General features: G+C 41.4%; 1 protein-coding gene and 1 pseudogene across 5 annotated transcripts in view; both read right to left on the reverse strand.

The window, feature by feature from the left end:
* Positions 1–23,945, reverse strand: part of LOC118547243 (uncharacterized) — a 215,832-nt gene that overhangs the window by 147,826 nt on the left and 44,061 nt on the right. The window contains exon 4 of one of the 5 annotated variants that reach the window (XM_078057967.1): positions 14,637–15,157. The exons of 3 other annotated variants lie outside the window; for them this stretch is intronic. In XM_078057967.1, the coding sequence (XP_077914093.1) occupies positions 15,138–15,157 (20 nt within the window). In that variant the 3' untranslated portion in view covers positions 14,637–15,137. Of the gene's footprint in view, positions 1–14,636; positions 15,158–19,372; positions 19,615–23,945 lie in introns of those variants that run through there. One more of the 5 variants, XM_078057968.1, reaches the window with a different exon arrangement.
* LOC118547240 (olfactory receptor 10V1-like) lies at positions 11,371–12,314 on the reverse strand (annotated as a pseudogene).

Below are 23,945 nucleotides of genomic sequence, written 5' to 3' on the forward strand. Positions count from 1 at the left end.
TTTCAAATTCCTTTTACGTTTTATGGCTGAAGAGTATTCCATTGTGTGTACATACCACATTTTGTTTATCCATTCATCTGTTCATGGACACTTGGTTTGTTTCCACCTTTTGTCTCTTGTGAATAATGCTATCATGAACGTAGGTGTGTAAGTATCTGTTTGCATCAGCACTGAAATCTTAAGTCACAGAATACCATACCCAGACCACAAATCTCTCTACTCCCTAATCCCTTGCCTGGTTCTCAAGAGCACAGCCTCTGGGATTGGACCATTTAGGTTCTAATCTCTGATCTGCCATTGACCAAGAGTATGACCTAGAGCAACTCATTGAAGCTTTCTGCTTCAATTTCTCTATCTATAAAAATAACAATAGAACAAAACTCTTAAGATTATTGTGAGAAGTAAATATGTCTGGCCCCTAGTAAACTCTCCATGACTGTTAGCAATCATCATTAATATTTCTCTTCTTCCACCTCTTCAAGACCACCTTGATGCTTCCCGTTCCCCCAAATAAGCCTCCTTTGGGCTTTACTCCCTTCCCCCACCCAACCAAGACCTATGGTTCATCTCTTCCATTAGTTTTTTGCCAATATTGCCATTATCCTTGGCTCCTTGACCTTTTGTCAACCTGTTACCTTCTGTAATATCCAACATACCTATTCCAGGATGAACAGGACTAAAGATTACAAAGTCCTGCCAAATGGAGCCACAGCAAAGGCGCATTACCAACCCCAGCACTGTCCCCAGTCCTCTAAAGAGCTCCTCCTTCTGGTCCCCACCAAGACTAGTGCACATTTCCCTGGTCTCTCCAAGTCTTCCCTCTGCTACCTCCTTCTTCACTAACAGTAGATGACCCAGCCTTCAACTTCACAGAAAGAAATAACAAAAGCTACTTGAAGGCAGCTCATCATCATCCTCACTAGCGCTGGACCTATAACATAGGACCTATAACATACCCATAACACATTCCCTCAATCTTACATCACCCTCTAATGCCTCCCTATCTCCTTCCCATTACTTCTTCCCTACTCCTTCTTTAACACAGGCAATCCAATTTCCATCTTACTCCTTGAAACCACTCTAATGAAGGTCACCAATGACTTCTAAATCATTGAAATCAACAGCTATTTTGACTTGATCTGCTTTGCATTTGAAGCTGCCAGATACTTTCTACTCCTTGAAATTCCTCACCCGTAGCCCCTGTAATGCTATTCTACCCAGACTTTCTTCCTACCTCTCTGGACACTTTCCCATCTTTTTTCACTTTTCCATTTCTGTCACTTTCAGAGACTGCTCTTCCTCTTAGTAATTTGTAAAAGGAAGATTTTGTTGGTTATTCTAGGTCGGCTCCCCAGACCCACTCTCCACCCTGCTCTGCCCCATGGGAGGCTAGTCACAAGGACTGCATTAGCCAGTCTCCTTCACCTTGTGGTTTTCTGGTTGAATTTGGCCAATGAGCGGTACTGGCAGGAGAATGAAGAGTAGCATAAAAAGCACTAGGGTATTTACCCTCCCCCCAACACACACACACACACACACACACCCCATACCACATCTCTTGCAGAAACAAAAACTGACACTTTGCCTTTCTTCCAATGATTAAGCAATTCATGATACCACAGTATGAAGGGGGAGGGGACGACATTGCACCCTGGGTTAAACCAAAACAAGATCACCCTGACTGGTTTATGGATGCCCAAAAGAATGTGTTTTTATTATTTTTGCTATGCCGATGTCTAAAGATGTGTCATGACCTTTGAAAATATGATAATCATGTAACAATGTTATTTTCCACCATAAAGAGAATAATACAACCTTAGTATTCTTGCTGATTTGCAGTTTTATCCTTTGAATATTTGTTGGGTTTTTGTGTCTGACAAGCCAGTCTTTTTAAAGTCTGATGCCCTGCGGGCTTTGCAAGTAAAGTGTTTTCCCTTCCTAAATGCATCTGCCCCTACTGGGTCATCTGTTTGGCACAGTCTTATGTAGGGTAGGAGGGCTAGAAGATGGCTGGAATCATGGTGGGGTAAAGTTCATCAGTTTCTGAGAGTATTGTTCCTTGAAAAATTTAACTCCTTTTCTGGGAGCAACATTAGGAGCACACACCTGGCTGCCTCTCTCTCTATGCAGAGTAAGTGAGGATCCTCTACCCCAAATATTTGATCTCCGTGAATTAAACACTAAGGGGACAAACAGTTATGGGAAAAGGACTGTTGTCTATAACCAGGGATCTGACCATTTCTGAACGATGTGTTTGCTTCTGTGTTTACTTGTGTATTTCTGTCCCCTCCATGGACTCTAAGCTCCATGAGGGCAGGGGCGATTGGGTCCTATTCTTCACTAATGCCCAGGACACTAGCACAGTGCCAGGAACAATGTAATTCTGTATTGACATGAACACTGGAGACTTACTGAGGCCCTATCAATGGCACTGACTGATACTTAGTACTTTTGAAGTAGAAATAGTAATCTGCATTTTAGCACTCTGATACTAAGCATATCCTTTCTGGAGAGATAATCAGCTGTGTTTCTTTTTTTTTTTTTTTTTAAGATCTATTTATTTATTTTAGAGAGAGAGAGTTGGGGGGGAGTTGCCGAGGGAGAGGGAGAGAGAAAATCGTCAAGCAGACTCCCTGCTGAGCACAGAGCCTGACAAGGGGCTCAATCCCAGGACTCAGAGATCATGACCTGAGCCAAAATTGAGAGCTGGCAGTTCAACCGACTGAGCCACCCAGGTGCCCCAAAGATAATCAGCTGTTTTCAAGAAGTGATTTAAGACGTCGTATGCATTGGGGCATCTGGGTGACTCAGTCGGTTAAGCATCCGACTCTTGATTTCAGCTCAGGTCATGACCTCAGGGTTGTGAGATTGAGCCCCCCCCCAATTGGGCTCTGTGCTGGCCACGGAGCCTGCTTAAGATTCTCTCTCCCCTCTCCTTCTGCCCCTACACCCCCGCAAAAAAAAGAAAGAAAAAAAAAAAGGATGTCATATGCATTGAATCAGTTCTCTCAACATTGAAGGATCTACCCTAAGGAAATAGCCTGGAATATGGAGCCAAATCCACAAAGATGTGTACAGTAGGCCTTAATAATTCTTTATAAGGAAACAAAATAAATGCTTAACAAAAAGTAACATTTCAATCACTTGGGGTATATTCATAAGACAAACTATTATATTGCCATTAAAACTATTATAATTAAGAGGTTTAATAAAGTAAGAAGATGCTTATAACATGACGTTAAATGAAGAAAACAAAGAGGCAGAACTGCATGCCTAGCACGAACCAGTTATATTACCAGTATAAAGGGCAACAGTAAACTCTTAACAGTGTTTTTGAGAGAAATGGGTGACTACTGTTTTCTTCATGCTTTTCTCCACTTTCGAATTTTCTTCCAAAAATGTGTGTTATCTTTTTAGCTATAAAAATTTTATTGATTTTTAGAATTCTCATTTGGGAAGCAATGAAACTGAAGTTACATAACACACACCTAGTTATACAACCAGTCATTGTTGGAACCAGGATTAACATCCAGATATAGCCATGAGATCTACACACTTGCCAATGATGCAGCCCAAGATTGTGCTAAATCTAGGTATTTATTCATAGGTTTGTTAATTTCCAGACATATCACACTCTTGACTTGAGCTGAATCTACTGTTGTGTTCTTCCTTCCTTTCATTTCCTCTTCTTTCTTTCTTTCCTTCCCCTCTTTATTTTTCTTTACCTTCATCCCTTCTTTTTTTTTTTTTTTTAAGATTTTATTTATTTACTCTAATGAGAGAGAGAGAATCTCCAGCAGACTCCCTGCTGAGCTCAAAGCCTGACTTGGGGCTCCATCTCATGACCCCGGAGACCACAACACTAGCCAAAACCAAGAGTCAGATGCTCAACTGCGTCTCTCTCCTTATCTCTTCTTAAAGCCAACCCTTTAGATTTAGCTCATCATTCCAGCCCATCAAGATCTTACAGAGAATTGTAATTCTTTGCTCCAACAAGCAATCAATTTCTCTCCCACTGTCATCTACAAATTTAATGAACATGTTTCTCAAAGCTATAACTGGTCTAATGCCTAGTTATATTAGACCAGATGTGGAAGCCACATCCCTCAAGTGTACTACCAACAATACCCCTCAAAATTTTCTTCAGAACATCAATAGGTTTTCAAAGAAAGGTTCTCTGTGTGGAATGTCTTTAAAACTACAGTGAATTCCACTGCAATACACAATCACATTGATTACAGAAGGGATGTTCAACATTCCGTAGGTAAGGAATTCTAAATTCTCATTCCTTAGACTCACCTGAATTCACAACACATTCCCCACGCCCTTGCCCAGACACACACATTTCTTTCTAATGAACACATATATGTCATCCTACTTGACTATTAATTCATGTTTCCCTTTTTGCCTTAGCTGCTAGGAAGCCTAAAACTAAGTTTTATATTCAACTGCTTATCATTCCTCAACTCCGGTAACTCTGTTTCTGTTTCACTCTTGCCTTTTATACTGTGCAAGTTGATTTTGATCTTACTGTAGCTAGGGTTTTATTGCAAGGCACTCTATTTTTAGGAGCATTCAAAGCATAATAAATATATTATACGAATAAAAAATTATTCTTGCCTTTTGTGTCTTCATCCAAGGTACTGACAAGTGAATGAGAAATCTCTCCACTCTCCACTCCCAAGTTTGCTCCTCCTCTGGGGTCTTCTCAATGGTATAAAAATGACAGTCCTGTAAGCTTGGTTGTACTTAAATGTTCTCTTTCATTGTCTGCTTTCTTCTGCCTTTGCTGATGCATAATCCCTTGTTACTTGAAGGTTGGATCAGGGAATTCTAGCTCTCTTCTTACCCAGGAAATATAAACCCTCAATGATGTTGCATCTTCTCTGGTGAGTCTCTTTTGTGGTAACAGTACTGCTTCCAAGACCAGTACTGCTACTGGTTTAATTGCGAACATTCACAGAGAGAGCCCTTCCCCTTCCATAAAACCCTGGCATACTCCTCTACCTTCTTCCCTCATAGGGTGTAATTAACAGGACTGTTCGTGGATTCACTTGTTCAACAAGTATTTAATGAGGGTCTACTATCAACTAAGCATTGAGTATGTAACTCGGAAACAGAGTAGATTACACTATATTATCTGGGTTCCCAACGAAGCATGTACCCCTCCTACAAGGAGGGTGGATAACTCTTTCTCACCACTCTAAGGCAACCTAGGAAATTGGTTACACTTCGAGAGAGAGGCAGACTTATTCTCTCACCCTCAACAGGGGACTGTCTATTTTGAGGACTTGTTTGTTGTTAGAATATTTGGCATAAACAGTGTCACTTCATTTGCTCCAGGAGATGGCACGAATGTTCCAACTCATCTGTAATTCCACCCCAGGAAGCCCTCACAGGATCGGGGAATCCCGAGGTCAGTAGGGTTCATTGGTCCATCCCCCAGGGTCTAGACCACACAACAACTCAATCACCCTGGTCTTCCCTCTACCCTTCTTACCTTCTGCCTGGAGAGCCTTGCAAACACATCCTTCCCTAAGGCTGAGTGAAGCCCACAGTGGAATCCTTTTCTCAATGATCTTGGGAATCGTGGAGACTGACTCTCTGAGAAACCACCCAGCACTGAGGGGAGCACACATCCAGACACTGTTAATCCTTCCCTGCTGTGTCTTGTTAAGGGAAATGCATGGATCTTTGGGTCTTGCAGAGACAGAATTCTGGGTTCTCTCTTAGCTCTCAGTTCTTCTCATCTTATTTCTGGGGAATTCTCTGCCAACTTTGGTTCAATAAAGCCCCAAGAGGCTAACTTAGCTTTTAACTTGACCGTCCCCTGTAGGTCAATGCTTGAACACAAATAGGAATTGTTTGGAGACTCGATATTCTAAACTGGTTTAATTGCTGCTACTAGACTTAGTTATTTTCTAATTATTGCTTAATTTTTACTCTCCAAGTTTGAGAGAGCTTAAAAGATATACAGTTTTAATTTATTCAAGTAGAGATTAATTTTGTGCACCTAGACAAATTCTAGGAATCCTTCAGAACTCAGCCAAGTGTCATCTGTTAAATGAAGCCATATTCTGATATACACCCCTTCCCTTACCCTCCTCCAAAAAAAAGGAAAAATCACTCCCTGCTCCATGCTCTGTGGTGACTTTGTCCCCACCCAAATTATAGCATCTATCACTCTGTATTGTGTTTATTATATTACTTGTTAGTCCATCCCTACTACATAGGTCCTCAGTGGGAGCAACTAATTCAACTAGGTATTGCATTGCATGGTGTAGTGTGGTGCACAACCTTGAGATCATGACCCGAGTTGAAAGCAAGAGTCAGATGCTTAGCCAACTGAGCCACCCAGGTGCCCCTAAATTGTTTTATACCAACAGTTGATAGTGATCCTGGTTAAGGAAAATGTAAGAAAAACATTTCCCAAACTTCAGGCATTCATGAATAGTCTTCATGATTTATGTTTTATCTGAGTTACTGGTATGAATTACTATGTTTTTTTTGACTTAAATTCAACTTACTTTTTGCTACATATCAATATGTATTATACCAGTTCTACTTGGAAATCTCTCGTTTTTAAGTAAATACAAACAAATGTTTAAATGCTCGTTCATGTGTCACCTAAAACTTTCCTTTCGAGAACCAGTAACTCTGAAAACTCCGTGAACATGGCTAAAATGAAGGCCTGCAGGGTGTGTGTACGTGTGTGAGAGAGAGAGAATTTGGCAGGAGATTGTCAAAGCAATCTAGAAAGACAAAGGCAAAATGATTCCTGAAACACAATCACCAGCCGTTTGAAAGTCTCATGGCATCTATACTGAACTGGAACATGTTTCAGAAAGGAGAAGTGGTCAGGTGTCCTCTCAGAGAAGGGCCAACAGAACCATTCTGTTGGCTCTAGAGCAGACGGCGCAAGCTACCACCCACAAGCTACCAGCGGGTGGTGGGTGGCCTTCAGGTGGCTGCGCTCACGCTTTCATTGCCTTGCGGAAAGCCCCAGAATGCAACACAGCGGAGCAGCTGCCATGCTTGAGTTGGGACTCCATTTCTTTGGAGTCCAGACCTCTTTCCACTGTAGCCAGAGACACAGATGTCTCTGAGTGACACCGTGGGCAATGTGGCAGTTTACTCATGATTTCTCTCAATTCCACTCCTCTCTCTTTCCATTTCTTCCCCCTATTTTTCTCTTATTTTTTCCTGCAACCCTAACAATGGTTTTCTCTCTGCCAAATTTAATGTGCCTGTGCCTTATTGGTGTTAAATAAATATCATTTTTAAGAAGCTATGGGGAGAAAAATCCACCGACTCCTTAGCAAATGACACCAGCCTTGAGTCATCTTCTTATCCTTCTTCTAGAATCAGACTCCAGGGAATTTGGAAAAGAGGGTGAGTGCATTCGAGGAGGCCATGAAGCGATGTCTGTGACCAGTGTACCTCTTTCCCGCGATGGTCTCTCCACGTTCCCCAGTGATTCACTGAGTGCATCCAGCTGAGCCCAACCTTCAATCCAGTTCTCCCACAGACAACCACAAACCACAGCAGGCATAGTTAGCAATGTGTCTCTAGGGGACGACGGGGGTCAGTGAATCTTGCTGTTGATAGAGAAGCCCTTGACCTTCATCTTGACCTACATCTTACTTCTCTAGGAAGAGCAACCAGAGAGACGCTGTAGGAAACACTGCATGGCCCCAAAGATCGTTTTCCTTGCTAAGAGCAAAGACCAGGAGTGGTGAGCTCTGAATTTCACTACAAATAAATTATGAAGTCATCTGGCTTTTACTATTCTTTCTTGAAAGTTTTTGGTTTCTAGGTCAAACTTCCCTGAGTAACAATCAAATTTTAAAATATACGTACAAGGATTTGTGTTCAGTAACATCCAGGAGCAAACGGGTTGCATTTTTCAATTTGCTCATGTGTTTTCCTTTACAGCTCGTCTTCTGTTACAACCGACTCATTTCATTCAGAGCTGAGGCACCATTCTATCTGGTACCAGTCCCCTAAATATCTGTTGTTGGTCATTTACACAACCATTTCCCTAAGAGTGTTCACAGAAGATTATCTTGATCAGGTTAAGTTAATTAGGTGAGAAAGAAAGGAAGGAAGGAAAGAGGGAAGGAAGGAAGGAAGGAAGGAGGGAAGGAAGAGAGGAAGGAAGGAAGGAAGAGAGGAAGGAAGGGAGGAAGAAGGATGAAGGATGATATCCTAAATCACTCTCTTCCGTCAATTTGCATCAAGAAGAAGAGGATTTGGGGGTCCACAGGGGCCCACCTAAAGCTGAGTTACAGCCTACCTGATATTTTTAGTTAAAAAAGGGAATGTTTTCTTAAATAAGTACCTTCTATAAACTAGTTAGGCAGTAGGGCTATGGCTTAGTTAGATCTGGCTGTTAGAACAAAGTGCCAGATACTGGGTGGCTTCTAAACAACAAAAATTTATTTCTCACAATCCTGGAGGCTGGAAGTCTGAGATCAGAGTGCCACATGGTTGGGTGAGGGTCCTCTTCCACACTCTCATTATATCTTCACATGGTAGAAGGGGCTAGGGAGCTTTGTGGGATTTCTGTTATAAGAGTGTTAATACCGTCCATGAGGGCTCCACTCTCATGACCTAATTACCTCCAAAAAGTACCACCTCCAAATACTATCACATCAGGGATTAGATTCAGTATATAAATTTTGAGGGGACACAAACATTCAGTGCATACTAGGCTACTTCCTTTGCATAGCTAATGCCACTAGGAGTCTTTCCAGTAGGCTCAGACCAATGAGTAAATAAAATCAAATTAGAATATGATGACATTATTTTGTGCTGTTCAAATCTAATTCCATTGGAATACCATTATGAAATTGGAGCATGCTGATGGACGTGTAATGGAAGAAAAGTAAACCAATCGTGTCCAAATCTTGTGTAGTAAGCACAAAACTTCTTGGCTCATTATTAATGCAGAATATATGTATTCCAACTCTTGGATAATAACAATAACCAAGACCTTTCTCTTCTCCAATTTCTATCCAGATCCCGGTTGAGTAAAATAGTGTTTGTGGAACACTCCCTGAAAGACATGCTAGCCAATCAGGCTCTAATAGTTTAGGTTTATTTCCTAAAATCAAGTCAGAAAATTTGAGAGGTATATCCTTTTTTGACCATAATCATCCCTTCCAGAACTGCTTTAAGTGACTCGAACATGTCACACCATCAGCTTACGTGGAGAATTAACCCTAGAAAATTCATTTCATATTTACTGTATGTTATAGTGGTTAAGGTCACAGGCTTTGGAGTCAGACTGTGACAGCACTTACTAGCTGTGTGATCTTGAGGAAATTACTTAACATCTCTGAGCCTCAGTTCTTTATGTGTAAAATATGGAAAATAATGGTACCTATCTTATAAGATGTGGGAATCAAGTGAGTTAACGTGTACTAAGCACCTAAACAATATCTGGCACATTATTCAGTGCTTAACAAATGATAGCTAGTGTTATTATTGTAATTGCTGGTATGTTGTTAAAAATGCAATATTCTCCTTTGAAAAATTGTGGGAAAAGATTCTTTTACATCTGAGATTTAACAAAAAAAAGTTAGATTTCTCCATATTTCTACTATATATTATTCTGTGAACTCTGAATTTTCCAACTGAATTGTATTTTATTCTTTTTCCTTGGTTACTAGAAATCTCAGATACCTGTAGGTGACCATTATATAGACTGCAGAGAGCACATGGTTTGCATTTCTGCATAGAATTTTACTACTATATTCTCTATAATCGCACCTAAATTTTTCCTTTACCCCAATCTTCTTGCCTATGTGTTTTTAACATTTGTATCAAAGTATTTTTAAACTGCTTCACACCTTTTGTGGAAGCATATTGGAAACAGAATAAATTAAAAGTAGAGAAGTAGGGGTGCCTGGGTGGCCTCAGTCGTTGGGCATCTGCCTTCGGCTCGGGTCATGATCCCAGGGTCCTGGGATCGAGCCCCACACAGGGCTCTCTGCTTGGCGAGAAGCCTGCTTCTCCCTCTCCCACTCCCCTTGCCTGTGTTCCTGCTCTTGCTGTGTCTCTCTCTGTCGAATAAATAAATGAAATCTTTAAAAAAAAAAAAAGTGGAGAAGTAATATATTAATTCCAACAAACACGATTGCTATCAATAAAATATCTATTGAATCTCCACACAAGCACAACTAAAAATACTTGGATGCCCCAGGAATTCTACCGTCAGGATTCCACATTCCCCCTCTTTCTCACATGTAACACAATCAGGTATGAAAGAGGCTAGTTTTTATCACTAGCAACATCAAGAGAGAAGGGGATTCTTTTCTTTTTCTCTTATCAAGGAAGATGTCTTGGAAATACCTTTCCCTACTCTCAATCCTCCATCTGGTCTCCGCTACGAATGTCCCTAACAGCCCTGCTTATTGCCTGCTATGGCTTGGGGTTCCCCTGCGAGGGTCAGAGGACCCACCTGCTGTGATGAGAAGCCACTGACTCTGCTGCTTTGGGAAGGGCTGATCGGACCAGCAGGAAGGCAGGACCTGAACAACTTAGTAAAAGCCATTTGAGGGTAAGTGACAGAGGACTTAAATAAATAACAATCGTGGCTTCTTCTGTAGTTTCTTATTATATTTTCACACATCCACATTTTCACTGGACTGTCCATCCAACCCCCTTGAGGTAGGAAGGCTGTTGTTACCACCATCCTCTCTTTCACGTAAAGGAAAAAGGTCAGGACTCACATTTGTGGTTGGACCTTAAGGCTAAGTACCCAGCACTTACCAGAAAATAAGAAGAAAAAATAAGCCATTTCTTCTACCCCGAGGGGCCTTATAGATTTATTATAAAGGCAATGCCAAAACCTATGAAACTTAGTTATATAAAAAGAAGTGTGATTTAATGAAAAGAGAAGGATCGCTGTCAGAAGAGTGGCCAGACAGACTTTATTAAGGCAGTGGGACTTGAGCAGGCAAAGAGAAAGGTCATAAGACATTTGAATGCATCAATCCATTGGGCCTGCGTACCGCCAAGGATGTAGGCTCTTAAAACAGGTAACAGGACAGCATCCATTGTATCAACTGCTATTGGGTCTCTATGCGTCCATTCATTCATCCTTTTCTTCACTGACACTGCTATTCAGCCCTTATGCTAAGCTGTATGATGAGAGAGGAGGTTGGCTAAGTAGGCAGGGTCAATTCCTCACTGGAATCCACTAAAAAGCAGAGGAATTCGCACTGATGAGCATTTCACAGGCTGAGAGAGCCATGGAGACGGTTATCTCTCCACTCCTTCCTTCTTGCTTTGGAGCTTCCTGTCCTTCAGATCATGCCCCTACTCCTGGTTTGGGGAATATTTTTTCTAGGAAGGAATATTTTTCTAGGAAGTTTTCCTGAACCAGCACATTCTTGCCATAAGTCTCCTTACTGCATCAGTCACCTCTCGATTCCTTATGCTATAGATCAAGGGGTTTAGCACTGGTGAAAAAAAGGAGTAAACAACAGACACTGCCCAGCCCTCTTCTGGAGAGTAGCTGGAGCTGGGGCGAAGGTAGATGAGGGTACAACTCCCATATGCAGGAGAACCACGGTGAGGAACAGGTGGAGAAAGCCCGGCGCTTTCCCTCAGCTGAATTCATCCTCAGGATGGTGGCCACGATGCAGCCATAGGAGAGGCAGATAAGGAGGAAGGGGACAGCCACGGCGGCCACACCGAGCACATAGAGAGCGGCCTCATGCACACGGGTGTCTGCACAGGCCAGGCGCGTGACGGCAGGCATGTCACAGAAGAAGTGGTAGATCTCATTGTGGCCACAGAATGGAAGGTGGCAGATCAGAATGGTCAAAGGCAGTGACAATAGGAATCCCAGCCCCAAAGAACCTAAAGTCATCTGCCCGCAGAGCTGCCAACTCACGATGAGGTTGTAATGCAATGGATGACAAATGGCCACGTACCTGTCGTAGGCCATGACAGCAAGCAAGACACAGTCAGACCCTCCAAGAAGGATGAAGAAGAACATCTGGGCCCCACAGGCAGGGAGAGAGATAAGCATCTGCCCCATGGAAAGGATGCTAGCCAGAGTCAGGGGAGCAATGTTCGTAGAGTAGCCAATCTCCAGCATGGGCCAGAACAAAAAGGAAGAAGTACGTCGGGGTATGGAGGGAGCAATCTCTCCAGACGGTGAGCCCAATGGTGATGTTTCCAACAAGACTTCCTAAGTACAACAGCAAGAGGGCCACAAATATGAGGGGAGCCACCCCGGGGTCTGTTGAGAAGGGGTGGAAGTGGAAGTGGACCCCTCCCGTCTGGTTTTCCTCTTCCATTAGGCCTGGAACAAGGAAAGAAGTCATGGGAAAAGTGACTCTCCTTGTCCTTGAGCCTGGAATCGGCCCAGCCATGTTCAAAACACTGTCTGCAATCACTGAGTACTTACACTTACTACTTCCTTTGGAGTGCAGTTAATGTTATCTCGCCTGGCCACTGCTTATTCTATAGCTGTGTGACCTTGGAGAAGTTACAGACTTCAGTGCTCTCCTTTTTTTCTTTTTTTAAAGATTTTATTTATTTATCTGACAGAGAGAGAGAGAGACAGCGAGAGAGGGAACACAAGCAGGGGGAGTGGGAGAGGGAGAAGCAGGCTTCCCGCTGAGCAGGGAGCCCAATGCAGGGCTCGATCCCAGGACCCTGGGGCTCAATCCCAGGACCCTGGGATCATGACCTGAGCCGAAGGCAGACGGCAGACGCTTAACGAATGAGCCACTCAGGCGCCCCCAAGCGCTCTCCTTTTAAATGTGGGAAGAGTCTAACACTCACCTCCGAGGTGTGGTGAAAATCAGATGAGATTCTGTGTCTGAAAGTGCAAAGCCCTATGCACCCAGTAGGTTCTCAATAGGGTTTCCTCTTTTCCTATTTCCATTCTTTCCTTGATCTTCATTCTTTATATATATATAAACACCCTGATGATTCACATGCCTCTTTAGTACTCTGATTATCCAGTTACCACAACAACATCTTAAAAATACACATTTAGGGACACCTGGGTGGCTAAGTCAGTTAAGCATCTGCCTTCGGCTCCGGTCATGATCTCAGGGTCCTGGGATCAAGCCCTGAGTCGGGCTCCCTGCTCAGCAGGGAGTCTGCTTCTCCCTTTCCCTCTGATGCTCCCCCTGCTTGTGCTCTCTCTCTCAAATAAATAAAGAAAAAATTTAAAGATTCATATTTATACAAAGAGCATATGATTCTCATGTCGAGCCTAGAAGGCCGGCAATACGGGTGTTGCCTTTAAGCCAATAGAAATGTGGACCTGGAAGCCCAGAGTTAAATAGCTCACACAGCTATCCTCCCCAGTCAGGACTTTGTGATGGTATTTTTTCCTTCAACATTCAACAATCCAATTTGTTTTGTTTTGTTTACCAAGCGTGAACCCTACTCTTATTTTACCTTCTTGCATAAGTCCACCTGCGTTTTTATGGTGTCTACCCTGGATAGGGATTAATGCCCTCCTACGGGGCTCACCCTCCTGCCAACCCAACTTATCATACTTTTAGATCCATCCCTCTTTTTTTTTTTAAGATTTTATTTATTTGAGAGAGAGAGAGCACAAGCAGGGAGGAAGGACAGGGGCAGAGGGAGAAGCAGACTCTCCGCTGAACGGGGAGCTCCACTCAGGGCTCGATCCCAGGTCCCTGAGATCATGACCTGAGCCAAAGGCAGACGCTTAACCAACTGAGCCACGCAGGCGTGCCTAGATCCATCCCTCTTAAACACTTTTTAAATCATATTACTCCACATTGACTCTAAGCTTAAAAAGCAAAAGAACCTCAATTTTGTCAATTATACCTCGATAAAGCTGAAGGAAAAAAAACAAAGGAACCTCTTATTCTTGTAGTATCACACACAATTATGACAGGCTGAGTCACAAAATATTTTTATAAGTAAAATTAGCATGACTCACAGGGTGGGGTGGAAGTTCAGGAAATCACTCCATGAACACGCCCCACTGCCCCATCTCACCTGAACTCACATCTTTATTCCAAGTCACTAGGTCCTTATGCACATGACCCTTAAATTGTATTGAGTCTGAATTTGCTGCAAGGTAGGCTTGCTTGTGCATGCAAGTATTTTCTGATGTTTGTGGAATTTTCAATTACGTTCAAATGGCCAAAGCTACAGAGCGCTCCTTGCATTGATCTTCTTGGAGGATCCTTAGGCCAGGCCAGGCCAAAAACACTGTTCTACTAAATTACAGGGGTGACAAAAATGGCAAATTAATTATTTTTGTTGTTTAACAAAGTGAGCCAAGTTTTAATATTATGTTTTCCTTGGGTTTGGATCTTAAGGATGATCCTCAGTGCTGTCAAGGTTGTGGAGAAATGAGCACTGCCAAGGTCACTGGTGGAGGGGTGAAAGGTTTGACACTGTGGGAAAATATTTTTCAAATGCTTGTATTTTGTCAAAATACGGACAATTTTCCAAGCTGAGTAACTCATACATAAGCATTCATTATACTGTCCTCTTAATTCGTATAGGTTTGAAATTTTCCAAATAAAAAATGCATATTTGAATTTAAGTTGAGTTATTCCACTTCAGGACTCTAAAGTCAGAAATTAACCTAAAATATAACAACCATAACAACAACAAAAAGCTTTATACACAAGGCAAAAATCACAGCGTAATTTTAATAGGAAATCATGAAAATAACCGAATGCTAGATTCAGTTGCTGAAATACTATGCAATTGTTTAAAATTACATTTATGAAGACACTGTCATAACATGAAAATATCTGTGATATAATACTACACAGAAAATGAAGTTTAAAAAGTTTCAATCTCTGCACCACAAAAAAAATCCAGTCTTTGAGTGATGAGCCTGAAGGATATTTTTCCTGTTCTGTATTCTCCAAAATCCTATAATAAACGTCAAAACTCTTATAATTTTAATTACAAGCTTATAACATGATAAAAAGAGAGACAAGCAGTATTGTCCTCAAACTGCAGAGGACAATATTTTGCAAATTTCTAGAGCAAAGTAAACAATTTATACAGACTCTTTCCTTAAGAAAAGTATTTGTCTCTTCACAATGGACCACCACATTTTCGGTAAGAAAAGTGTCATTGCATGAAATGCACTCAGTTCTTCATCCAGGTCACTTGCGGTCAATCACCCCTGGAATGGAAGTGAAGTAAGTTTGTTTTTCCAGCCAGCCTGCCTTCCTTAAATGCTGACATAGAACAGCCCCAATACATCAACTATGCCAGGGAAACAGCCCCACCGGAGCACCAGGCACAGCCTGGGAAGTGCTGATGGGGAAACTTGAAACTGGCTCCTCACACTCGGGGCATAGACCACACACCCCCTCACTCTACATTGTTCACTCTTGAGTTATCTGTGTACGTGCCTGTCCCCCGGCCACACAACACACACGCAGCTTCTATATTTTGTCTGTATGCACACACTCACACACGATTTGCCGATGACAGATGCAAATAAACTTTTTAAAGAATAGTTAAGGGGCGCATGGGTGGCTCAGTCGGTTAAGCATATGCCTTCGGCTCAGGTCATAATTCCGGGGTCCTGGGATCGAGCCCCGCATCTGGCTCCCTGCTCAGCGGGGAGCCTGCTTCTCCCTCTCCCTCTGCCTGCTGATCCCCCTGCTTGTGCTCTCTCTCTCTCTGTCAAATAAATAAATAAAATCTTTAAAAAATAAATAAAATAAGATAAATAAAAATAAAAATAAAAAATAGTTAAGACAGCCCAACAAAGCCAGATATCCTGAATCACAGCAGGGAAAACTGGAAAAAGGAGTAAGATTAAAATAGTAGCCAACATGTATGGGGTGCCTGCTGATGTCTCCTGCATTACAAATAATAATAATAACTGGGGCACCTGGGTGGCTCAGCCGGTTAGGTGTCTGCCTTCAGCTCAGGTCATGATCTCAGGGTCCTGGGATTGAGCCCCGTGTTGGGCTCCCTGCTCAGCGGGGAGTCGGCTTCTCCCTCTCCCTCTGCCTCTGCCCCTGTCCCTGTCCCTGCTCGTGCTCTCTCTCTCTCTCAAATAAATAAATAAAATCTTTAGAAAGCAAAACAAAACAAAACAAAAAACAAATAATAATATAGTTATTGGGTGTCAGGTACTATTCTAAGCACTTTCTGCCAATTAACTCATTTACTTCTCATAATAAACTTAGGAGGTAGGTGCTATTTTTTTTTTTTTTTTTTGGCAGGTGCTATTATTGACCTTATTTTACAGGTAAGGAAATCAAAGCACAGATTCCAACCCTGGCCAAAAGGCTGAAGACTGCATATGCTTAACCACTGCTCCATGTGACTTGTCAGGAGTATGTCCCCACATTTGTCACCTTTGCGTGGTGAAGCTTTATATATGTGGACTTGTGGCAGAATAAGGATTTGCTGTATTCCATCTCTAGGAGACAGTGCATCATCTGTTAGGGGGGAATCTTTAAAAAAAAAAAAAAATTCAGGTACTTAATATTCCCACTGCTGGGAATTAATTCCGAAGAAGCAAGTCAAAGGAACAAGAAAGTATTCATATAAAGCTATTTCTAGCAGTATTGTTCCTGGATATAAAAGAAAGAAGCAAATTGCACAACCCACAAGGAACTAAAATGTCCAATGGTTAAAGAGTAATGAAACGATACGGTGTATGAATTCAGTGGATTAGAAGGCCTTTGCTAAGAAGAGTAGAGAAGACAGTGTTGAAAAAAACAGGAAGTGTAAATAGCGGGCTGTCAGTTTAAGTATAAACAAACAAGGCCAAGTACCCACCACATTCATAGGGCTGTGAAATTTTATAACTGGACCAAAGCACTGAGAGACCGTAGGCAGTTATAAATATGCGTTGACAGAAATGAGTATGTTTGCATGTTTTTTGCAAATTTTTTATACATTTGTCTAATCACCTAAATTTTTAAAGTATTTTTTAAAGATTTTATTTATTTATTTGAGAGATAGAGAAAGAGAGAGAGCATGAGCAGGGGGAGGGGTAGAGGGAGAAGGAGAAGCAGACCCCCCCGCCCCGATGGGCAGGGAGCCCGACGAGGGGGCTCGATTCCAGGACCCTGGGATCAGGACCTGAGCCAAAGGCAGACGCTTAACCAACTGAGCCACCCAGGCACCCCTAAAGTATTTTTTAAATAAAAATGAAGGAACCCATCATCAGAGAAGCTTTTTCTAAACAAACGCCAAAACCTACCTCAGGCTGGTAGAAAATCCCTGGGAGGGTAAGTTAGCAGAGGGCTCTTTAAGCATTTATTTCCCTCAGAGCTTGGAAACATTCCATATCATTCGGGGGCCAGGGAGGCTGAGCTGCCAGTCTCCTGAAACTTCTCCTGAGGGATGTCAGGGCCTGAGGTTAACCACGTCCTGTCTTTCCTTCACAAGAACCCTCACTGAGCCCTTGTATCTGACACTTATTTATTGAGCACCTACTCTATTCCCTGACACTGATGTGGAAAGTGGAGATAGAGCCGTGAACAGGAGAGATAAAGCCCTTGACCTCGTGAAGCTTACATCCTCGCAAGAAAGAACAGACAGGAAATAAGAAAAAAATAATCATATAGTTTTAGGTAATGATAAGTGCATATGGAAGATAAAGCAGAGTAATGGGGTGGGGGTGGGCAACTTCAGCTAAAGGAGTCGAGGAAGACCCCTCTGGAAAAGTGACTTGAATGGAGGCCTGAAAGTGTAAACAAAAAGAACAGGTGCAAGATGACTACGTTCTAGAGATCTGCTGCACAACATCATGCCTATACTTAACAATACTGTATTGTACGCTAAATAGATAAAGGGGATTTGAGGTACAAACCTCCAGGTATAAAATCAATAAGTCACAGGGATCAAAGTACAGCCTAAGGATTGTCATCGGGAACACTGTAACAACTTTGTATGGTGACAGAGGGTAACTACACTGGTGGTGAGCATTTCGTAATGTGTATAATTGTCGAATCACTATGTGGCACACCTGAAACTAATAAAATATAATATGTCAGTTTCAACTGAAAATTTTTAAAATCAAAACAGATGAACATAGGGGAAGGGAAGGAAAAATAAATTAGAATAAAAACAGAGAGGAAGGAAACCATAAGAGACTCGTAACTATAGGAAACAAACTGAGGGTTGCTGGAGGGGGGTGGGTGGGAGGGAGGATGGGGTAACTGGGTGATGGGCATTAAGGGGGGCAAGTGATGTAATGAACACTGGCTGTTATATGCAACTGATGAACCACTAAATTCTACCCCTGAAACTAATAATACCCTGTGAATTAACTTGAATTTAATTTAAAAATTTTTTAAATAATAAAATAAAATCACAAAAAATTTTAAAGGGTGGATTTCATGTTAAGTACTCTTATCACAATAAAAAGTAAAATAAAATAATTTTTACGAGGTTGCTGGAATGTGTAAAAATAAATGGAAGGGAAAGAGTATTCGGAGAGAAGCATTAGCATATGCAAGGGTCCTGAGGCAGCAAGTATTTGGCTGGTTTAGTGAACCACAGAAACAGCAATGTGGATAGATGGATGCAGAGGAGTCAGCGATGGGGTAAAAGGAAAGAGGAAGCCAGAGGAAGGTAGCCGAAATCATGCAGAGACTTGAGGGCCACAGTTAGAAGTCTGGATTCCATTGTAAGTATTATGGGAAACCACTAGAGGTTTTAAGGAGAGGGATATGCTGGCCCTTGTGTTGTTACAAGGTCACTCATCTATGATGCAGAGAACATACTAGAAGGGAAGAAGAGGCAGGGAGATGGTCAGGAGGATCAGATGCCATGAGATGACTGGTGGCCCCAGAATCGAACTCACCCAGCTCCTTCTACCCTTCCTTCTCCCCCTCAAGTATCAATTATATGGAGATCTGGCTAGATGTGAGAAAAAAGTACGTGGTTCTCCTCTCCAACATGTTACTTTATCTGACCGGCTTTATAAAAAATAAGTAGTTTGGATATTTCCTATTGCCCTCTGCATTTCCACGGGTTGTCAAAGGAAATTTGACCTATAAAAGATATTAATAGAGCTGACGGTTATCGGATACTTACTATGGGCACATTCTCTGCTAAGAGTGTCATGTGCATTATTGCCCATGATTACCTCCATTTTACAGATGATAAAACTGGGGCTTTCAGAGTAAATAATTCGACCAAAATTAGGTATCTTAAAAGAGAGAAAGCTAGGAATAAAACCCAATTTGAAGGACTTCAAAGCTACACTCTAGACTACATGTTTGCAGTGAATACACTGGTATTCAAAGTACAATAACGGGGATCAGCAGAATCAGTGTCAACTGGGAGCTTGGTACTGTGCGGACTCTCGGGCCCCACCCCAGACCACTTAACATAAAGAAATTTTAAATTAAAATTCCTTACCTTTTCTATGTAAAATCATATCATCTGAGACCTATTATTTTATTTTCTTGTCTGACTGCATTATTTAGAACTTCCAGAAAGTGTTGATTAATCATGATGATAGCAGGTGTCCTGTCTAGCACCTGATATTTTGTGAACGTGGTTTAATTATTCCACCATTTTAATGATGCCTGCTGTGAGATTTTAATATAGTCGTTTTCACATGAAGTATCAGGCTCTGTAGGAGGAGTCAGCAAGTTTTTTCTGTAAAGTCCCAGAGAGCATGTTTTAGGCTTTGTGGGCCGTATAGCCTCTGTCACAACCGCTCGACTTTGCTGCAGTCATAGACAACGGGGGAATGAATAAGCATGGCTGCATTCCAATTAAACGTTATTTACAAAACACAGACAGCCCACAGATGTAACATGTAACCCGTAGTTTGCTGATTCCTGCTTTAGGGACAGCACAGGTTTGAATTTTGGTGCTTGCTAGTTACATCCCCTTGGGTAAGTTATTCGACATCATGGTCCTCAGTTTCCTTATCTGAAAAATGAGGGTAATAGTAGCACCTCCTTCATAATGTAATTATGCAGAGTAAGTGATACATGCGACATATTTAGAAGAGTTGCCTACGTCAGAAGCAGCATTCAATAATGTAGGCACAAGAGCAGAAATCTTTCCTGATTTATTCCCCACTGTACTCCTGGTTCCTAGCACACAGTAAGCACTCAATAAATATTCACAGAATAGCTAAAAGTTAACCATATTTAAGCAGTTTATTTCTATTCCTATTTTATTCAGAGCTTTTATAAAGCATCTCTACAGAAGTCCATCAGATAACTTTTCAGCATCTCTAAGTATAAATGTATTATTTGCCACTTCTATTCAACATAACACTGGAAGTCCTAGCCAAGGTAATTAGGCAAGAAAAAGAAGGAAATGCTGCTATTTGTGACAATATGGATGAACCTGGAGATTTTGGTAAATGAAATTAGCCAGACAAAGAAACACAAGTACTGAGTCATATCACTTATTATGTGGACTCTAAAAGAAGTTGAACTCCTAGAAACACAAAGTAGAGGGTGGTTACCAAGGGTTGGGGAGTGGGAGAATTGGGGAGACTTTGGCCAAAGGGTACAAGTTTCCAGTTATAAGATGAATAGGTTCTGGATACCTACTGTAACAACATGGTGACTACAGTTAATGTACTGTATACTTGAAATTTTCTAAGTGAAGAGATACTAAGTATTCTCACCACACACAAAAAGGTAACTATATGAGGTGATGGATATATTATTTAGCTTGATTGTGGTAATCATTTCACAATGTATACATATATAAAAAATCACATTATATACCTCAAATATATACAATTTTTGTTTGTCAATTTTAGCTGGAACGTAAAATATTGGGGATGAATATCTGGAAGTAAGGATGAATAAAATCAGTAGCTCTCAACATTCTCTGCACCATACAAATTTCATTTACGGTGTTTTCTCTATGAACCCCACAGTCAAAATTGTAAAGCTAAGAAAGGGTTAGGTGACATGATAAATACTGCACATGCATTATCCCATTCAATCTCCACAACTACTCTATGAGAGAGGAGCAGTACTATCATTCCCACTTTGCAGGTAAGGTAAGTAAGGCTGAGAAAGTTTAATTAATTTACCCAAAGACACACTCAGCCAGTGGCTGAGCCAAGGTTTAAATCCAAGTCTGTCTGAATTCAGACCTACTCTTTTAGCCATTCTTTTTCTTTTTTAAAAAATATTATTTATTTATTTGACAGAGAGAGAGTGTATGTGTGTGAGCACACAAGCAGAGGGACTGGCAGGCAGAGGGAGAGGGAAAAGCAGGCTCCACACTGAGCAGGGAGCCCAATGTGGGACTCCATCCCAGGACCCGGGATCATGACCTGAGCTGAAGGCAGACGCTTAACTGACTAAGCCACCCAGGTGTCCCTATTTTAGCCATTCTTATATATATTGCCTCCAAACCCCATGTTTTGAAAATTACTACCTTTTTTTTTTTTAAAATAGGCTTCATGCCTATCATAGAGCCCAATGCGGGGTTCAACTCACAACTGTGAGATCGAGACCTGAGCCAAGATCAAGAGTTGGACACTTAATGGACTGAGCCACCCATGTGCCCCCCAACTCTATCTTTTAAATAAACAAAAACACAAGTGATGATGATGATAATAATAATATAATAAAAGCATCCCAGGAAAATGTATGACATATGTTAGGGCTTTTGAAATATTAAAATTACCTTGGAAACTCCATTAATAATCTCAAAAGGCCTTTGAGATATGGGGATTGGAGATGGTAACCATTAGATGACCTCTAAAATCCCTTTTCATTCCATAATTTCATGAATGACCTTTCTAAAAGTAAAAAAGCTCTAAATGGTCCCTCATTTCTCCAGGGAACACTGAAAGAAAACCATGTCTTTGGATGAAATTGAATGAAGCATCAGTGTTCATTAATCTCAACATATATTACTAAGAGACTACTGTCAGGATTTGAATGGTTCAATACAGAACACCCAAGTAGATGGTGAGTGTTTGGTGTTGGATATATGAAATAGAAGATACTCATTATCGATCCAACAGAAATGTCAAATAGACAGTGAAGTCTGAAGTTCAGGGACCAGGTTAGCTGGAAATAACACATTTGAGCATTATCAGCCTGTTGCTTGTATTTAAAGCCAAACAACCGAATTGAATCATCTGCAAAGAAATGTAAAAAGAAAAGAGGACCTAGGACCGAGACCCAGCTTGAGTGGAAGTTAGGGAAAGAGAAGAAGCCAGCAAAGTAGACCTAGAAGGAATATCAGAAATATAAAGTAAAATTAGGAGGAATTAATTTTCCAGAAGTAAAGAGAGCAGAGGATATCACAGAATGTCTTCCCCCCCCAAAAAAAGAAAGAAAGAGAATAATGCTGCATGTAGAAATTAACTTTTTAAAAACATGATTTCAAGGTAAATCAAGTGAAAATAATAATTTTTCTTTCCCCCAACTGACCTCATCACTGAACTTATCAACAAGTTACTGAAAGATAATCCCCAGGGAAGATGCACCAATGGGATAATCCTGATGCAATTTTAATTCTTAAGGAACACTGTATTTAATCTTGTTGCTTTATGCTTCCCATGCAGACCTCAGACATCTCAGGAGACCAAGAATGTCCCTTTAGCCAGATTAGTTATGAATGTCTTTATTTGATGATAATTTCAAGTTTGAGTATCAGGGGAACTTCAAAGGTAGGTTTTAGGCTACAGGGATGTAGTGAGTAAAGCCCAGATGTTACCTTATACAAAAAAGAAAAAGGTAGGATGGAACATGCCTTCAAGCTAAGAGTTGATTAGATAGGAATCCTGTTGAGTTTCAGAAGGGTTTTAACAACGTGCCCTGACTGGGTGTTATACGCAAACAATGAATCATGGAACACTACATCAAAAACTAATGACGTAATGTATGGTGATTAACACAACATAAAACAACAACAACAACAACAACAACGTGCCCTGAATCAGCGAGACATGTGAATCTAGAAGTGGTCAGCATACCTGCCCGGGGATCTTCTGAGGACAGAAGGACCTAGGGGCAGACTCCAGGGTCCTCAGTGTTTAGCGAAGGATCCAAGTAAATCTGCAATGGCTTGCAGTCCACATGAGTCCAGTATAAGGTAAGAATCTCTTCCCAGACTCCAGATTTGAGAAGATTAGGAAAATCCCTAGCTTGTAACTAGGCCAAGCCTTGTGGTAGGCACTGGCCAGGGAAGAGAAACTAAGGATGGAAATTTTCACAGAAAGAGTCCAAGTCCAGCTCCTACTCAGAACCAATGTTTTATATCAGACGGTTTAAGGGGAACTCAAGAATGCATACTGTAAAATTCATGCTCTTCCAACTGATGAATGGCAAGAAGGAGGTTCTGTCCAAAGTGGTCAAGGAATCTTACTCTACATCAGATTAAGAGGTCATTGCTAACTAGCATTGAAACATACAGATGTCAGTACTTTTAAGGCTTTTTCTAGTTTAAAAATATCCATCATTGCAAACTTCAAACTTACAGAAGCTGAAAAATTAGGAAACATCTATTATAAAAGGAATGACTAGAAGGTTCCTTCACATCAAGGATCCCCCTTATGCATTCAAAAGTAATCCTAATTACATGCAATTCTTCAAAAAACATTATTGGCAAAAAAGAGATATGCTTGTGCTCCCCTGGCATGTTGTCCTTTTATATAAAGTACTTAAATGAATTTGAATTTTACTATTTTTATTGCTCTCAATGTTGAGCTCTCTGAACATTGGCTTCTCTCATTCTCTACACTTTTCCTTCTTCTCCTGGACACTCGAGCTATGCCTTGCATAGAGTAGAGCCTTAACAAATATTTTTAAAGGATTTATTAAAATAAATATTGTTGAGGGCGCCTGGGTGGCTCAGTCGTTAAGCGTCTGCCTTCGGCTCAGGTCACGATCCCAGGGTCCTGGGATCGAGTCCCACATCGGGCTCCCTGCTCAGCAGGAAGCCTGCTTCTCGCTCTCCCACTCCCCCTGCTTGTGTTCCTGCTCTCGCTATCTCTC

The sequence above is a fragment of the Halichoerus grypus genome, chromosome 11 (assembly GCF_964656455.1).
Source record: "Halichoerus grypus chromosome 11, mHalGry1.hap1.1, whole genome shotgun sequence".
In the NCBI taxonomy this organism is placed as follows: domain Eukaryota; kingdom Metazoa; phylum Chordata; class Mammalia; order Carnivora; family Phocidae; genus Halichoerus; species Halichoerus grypus.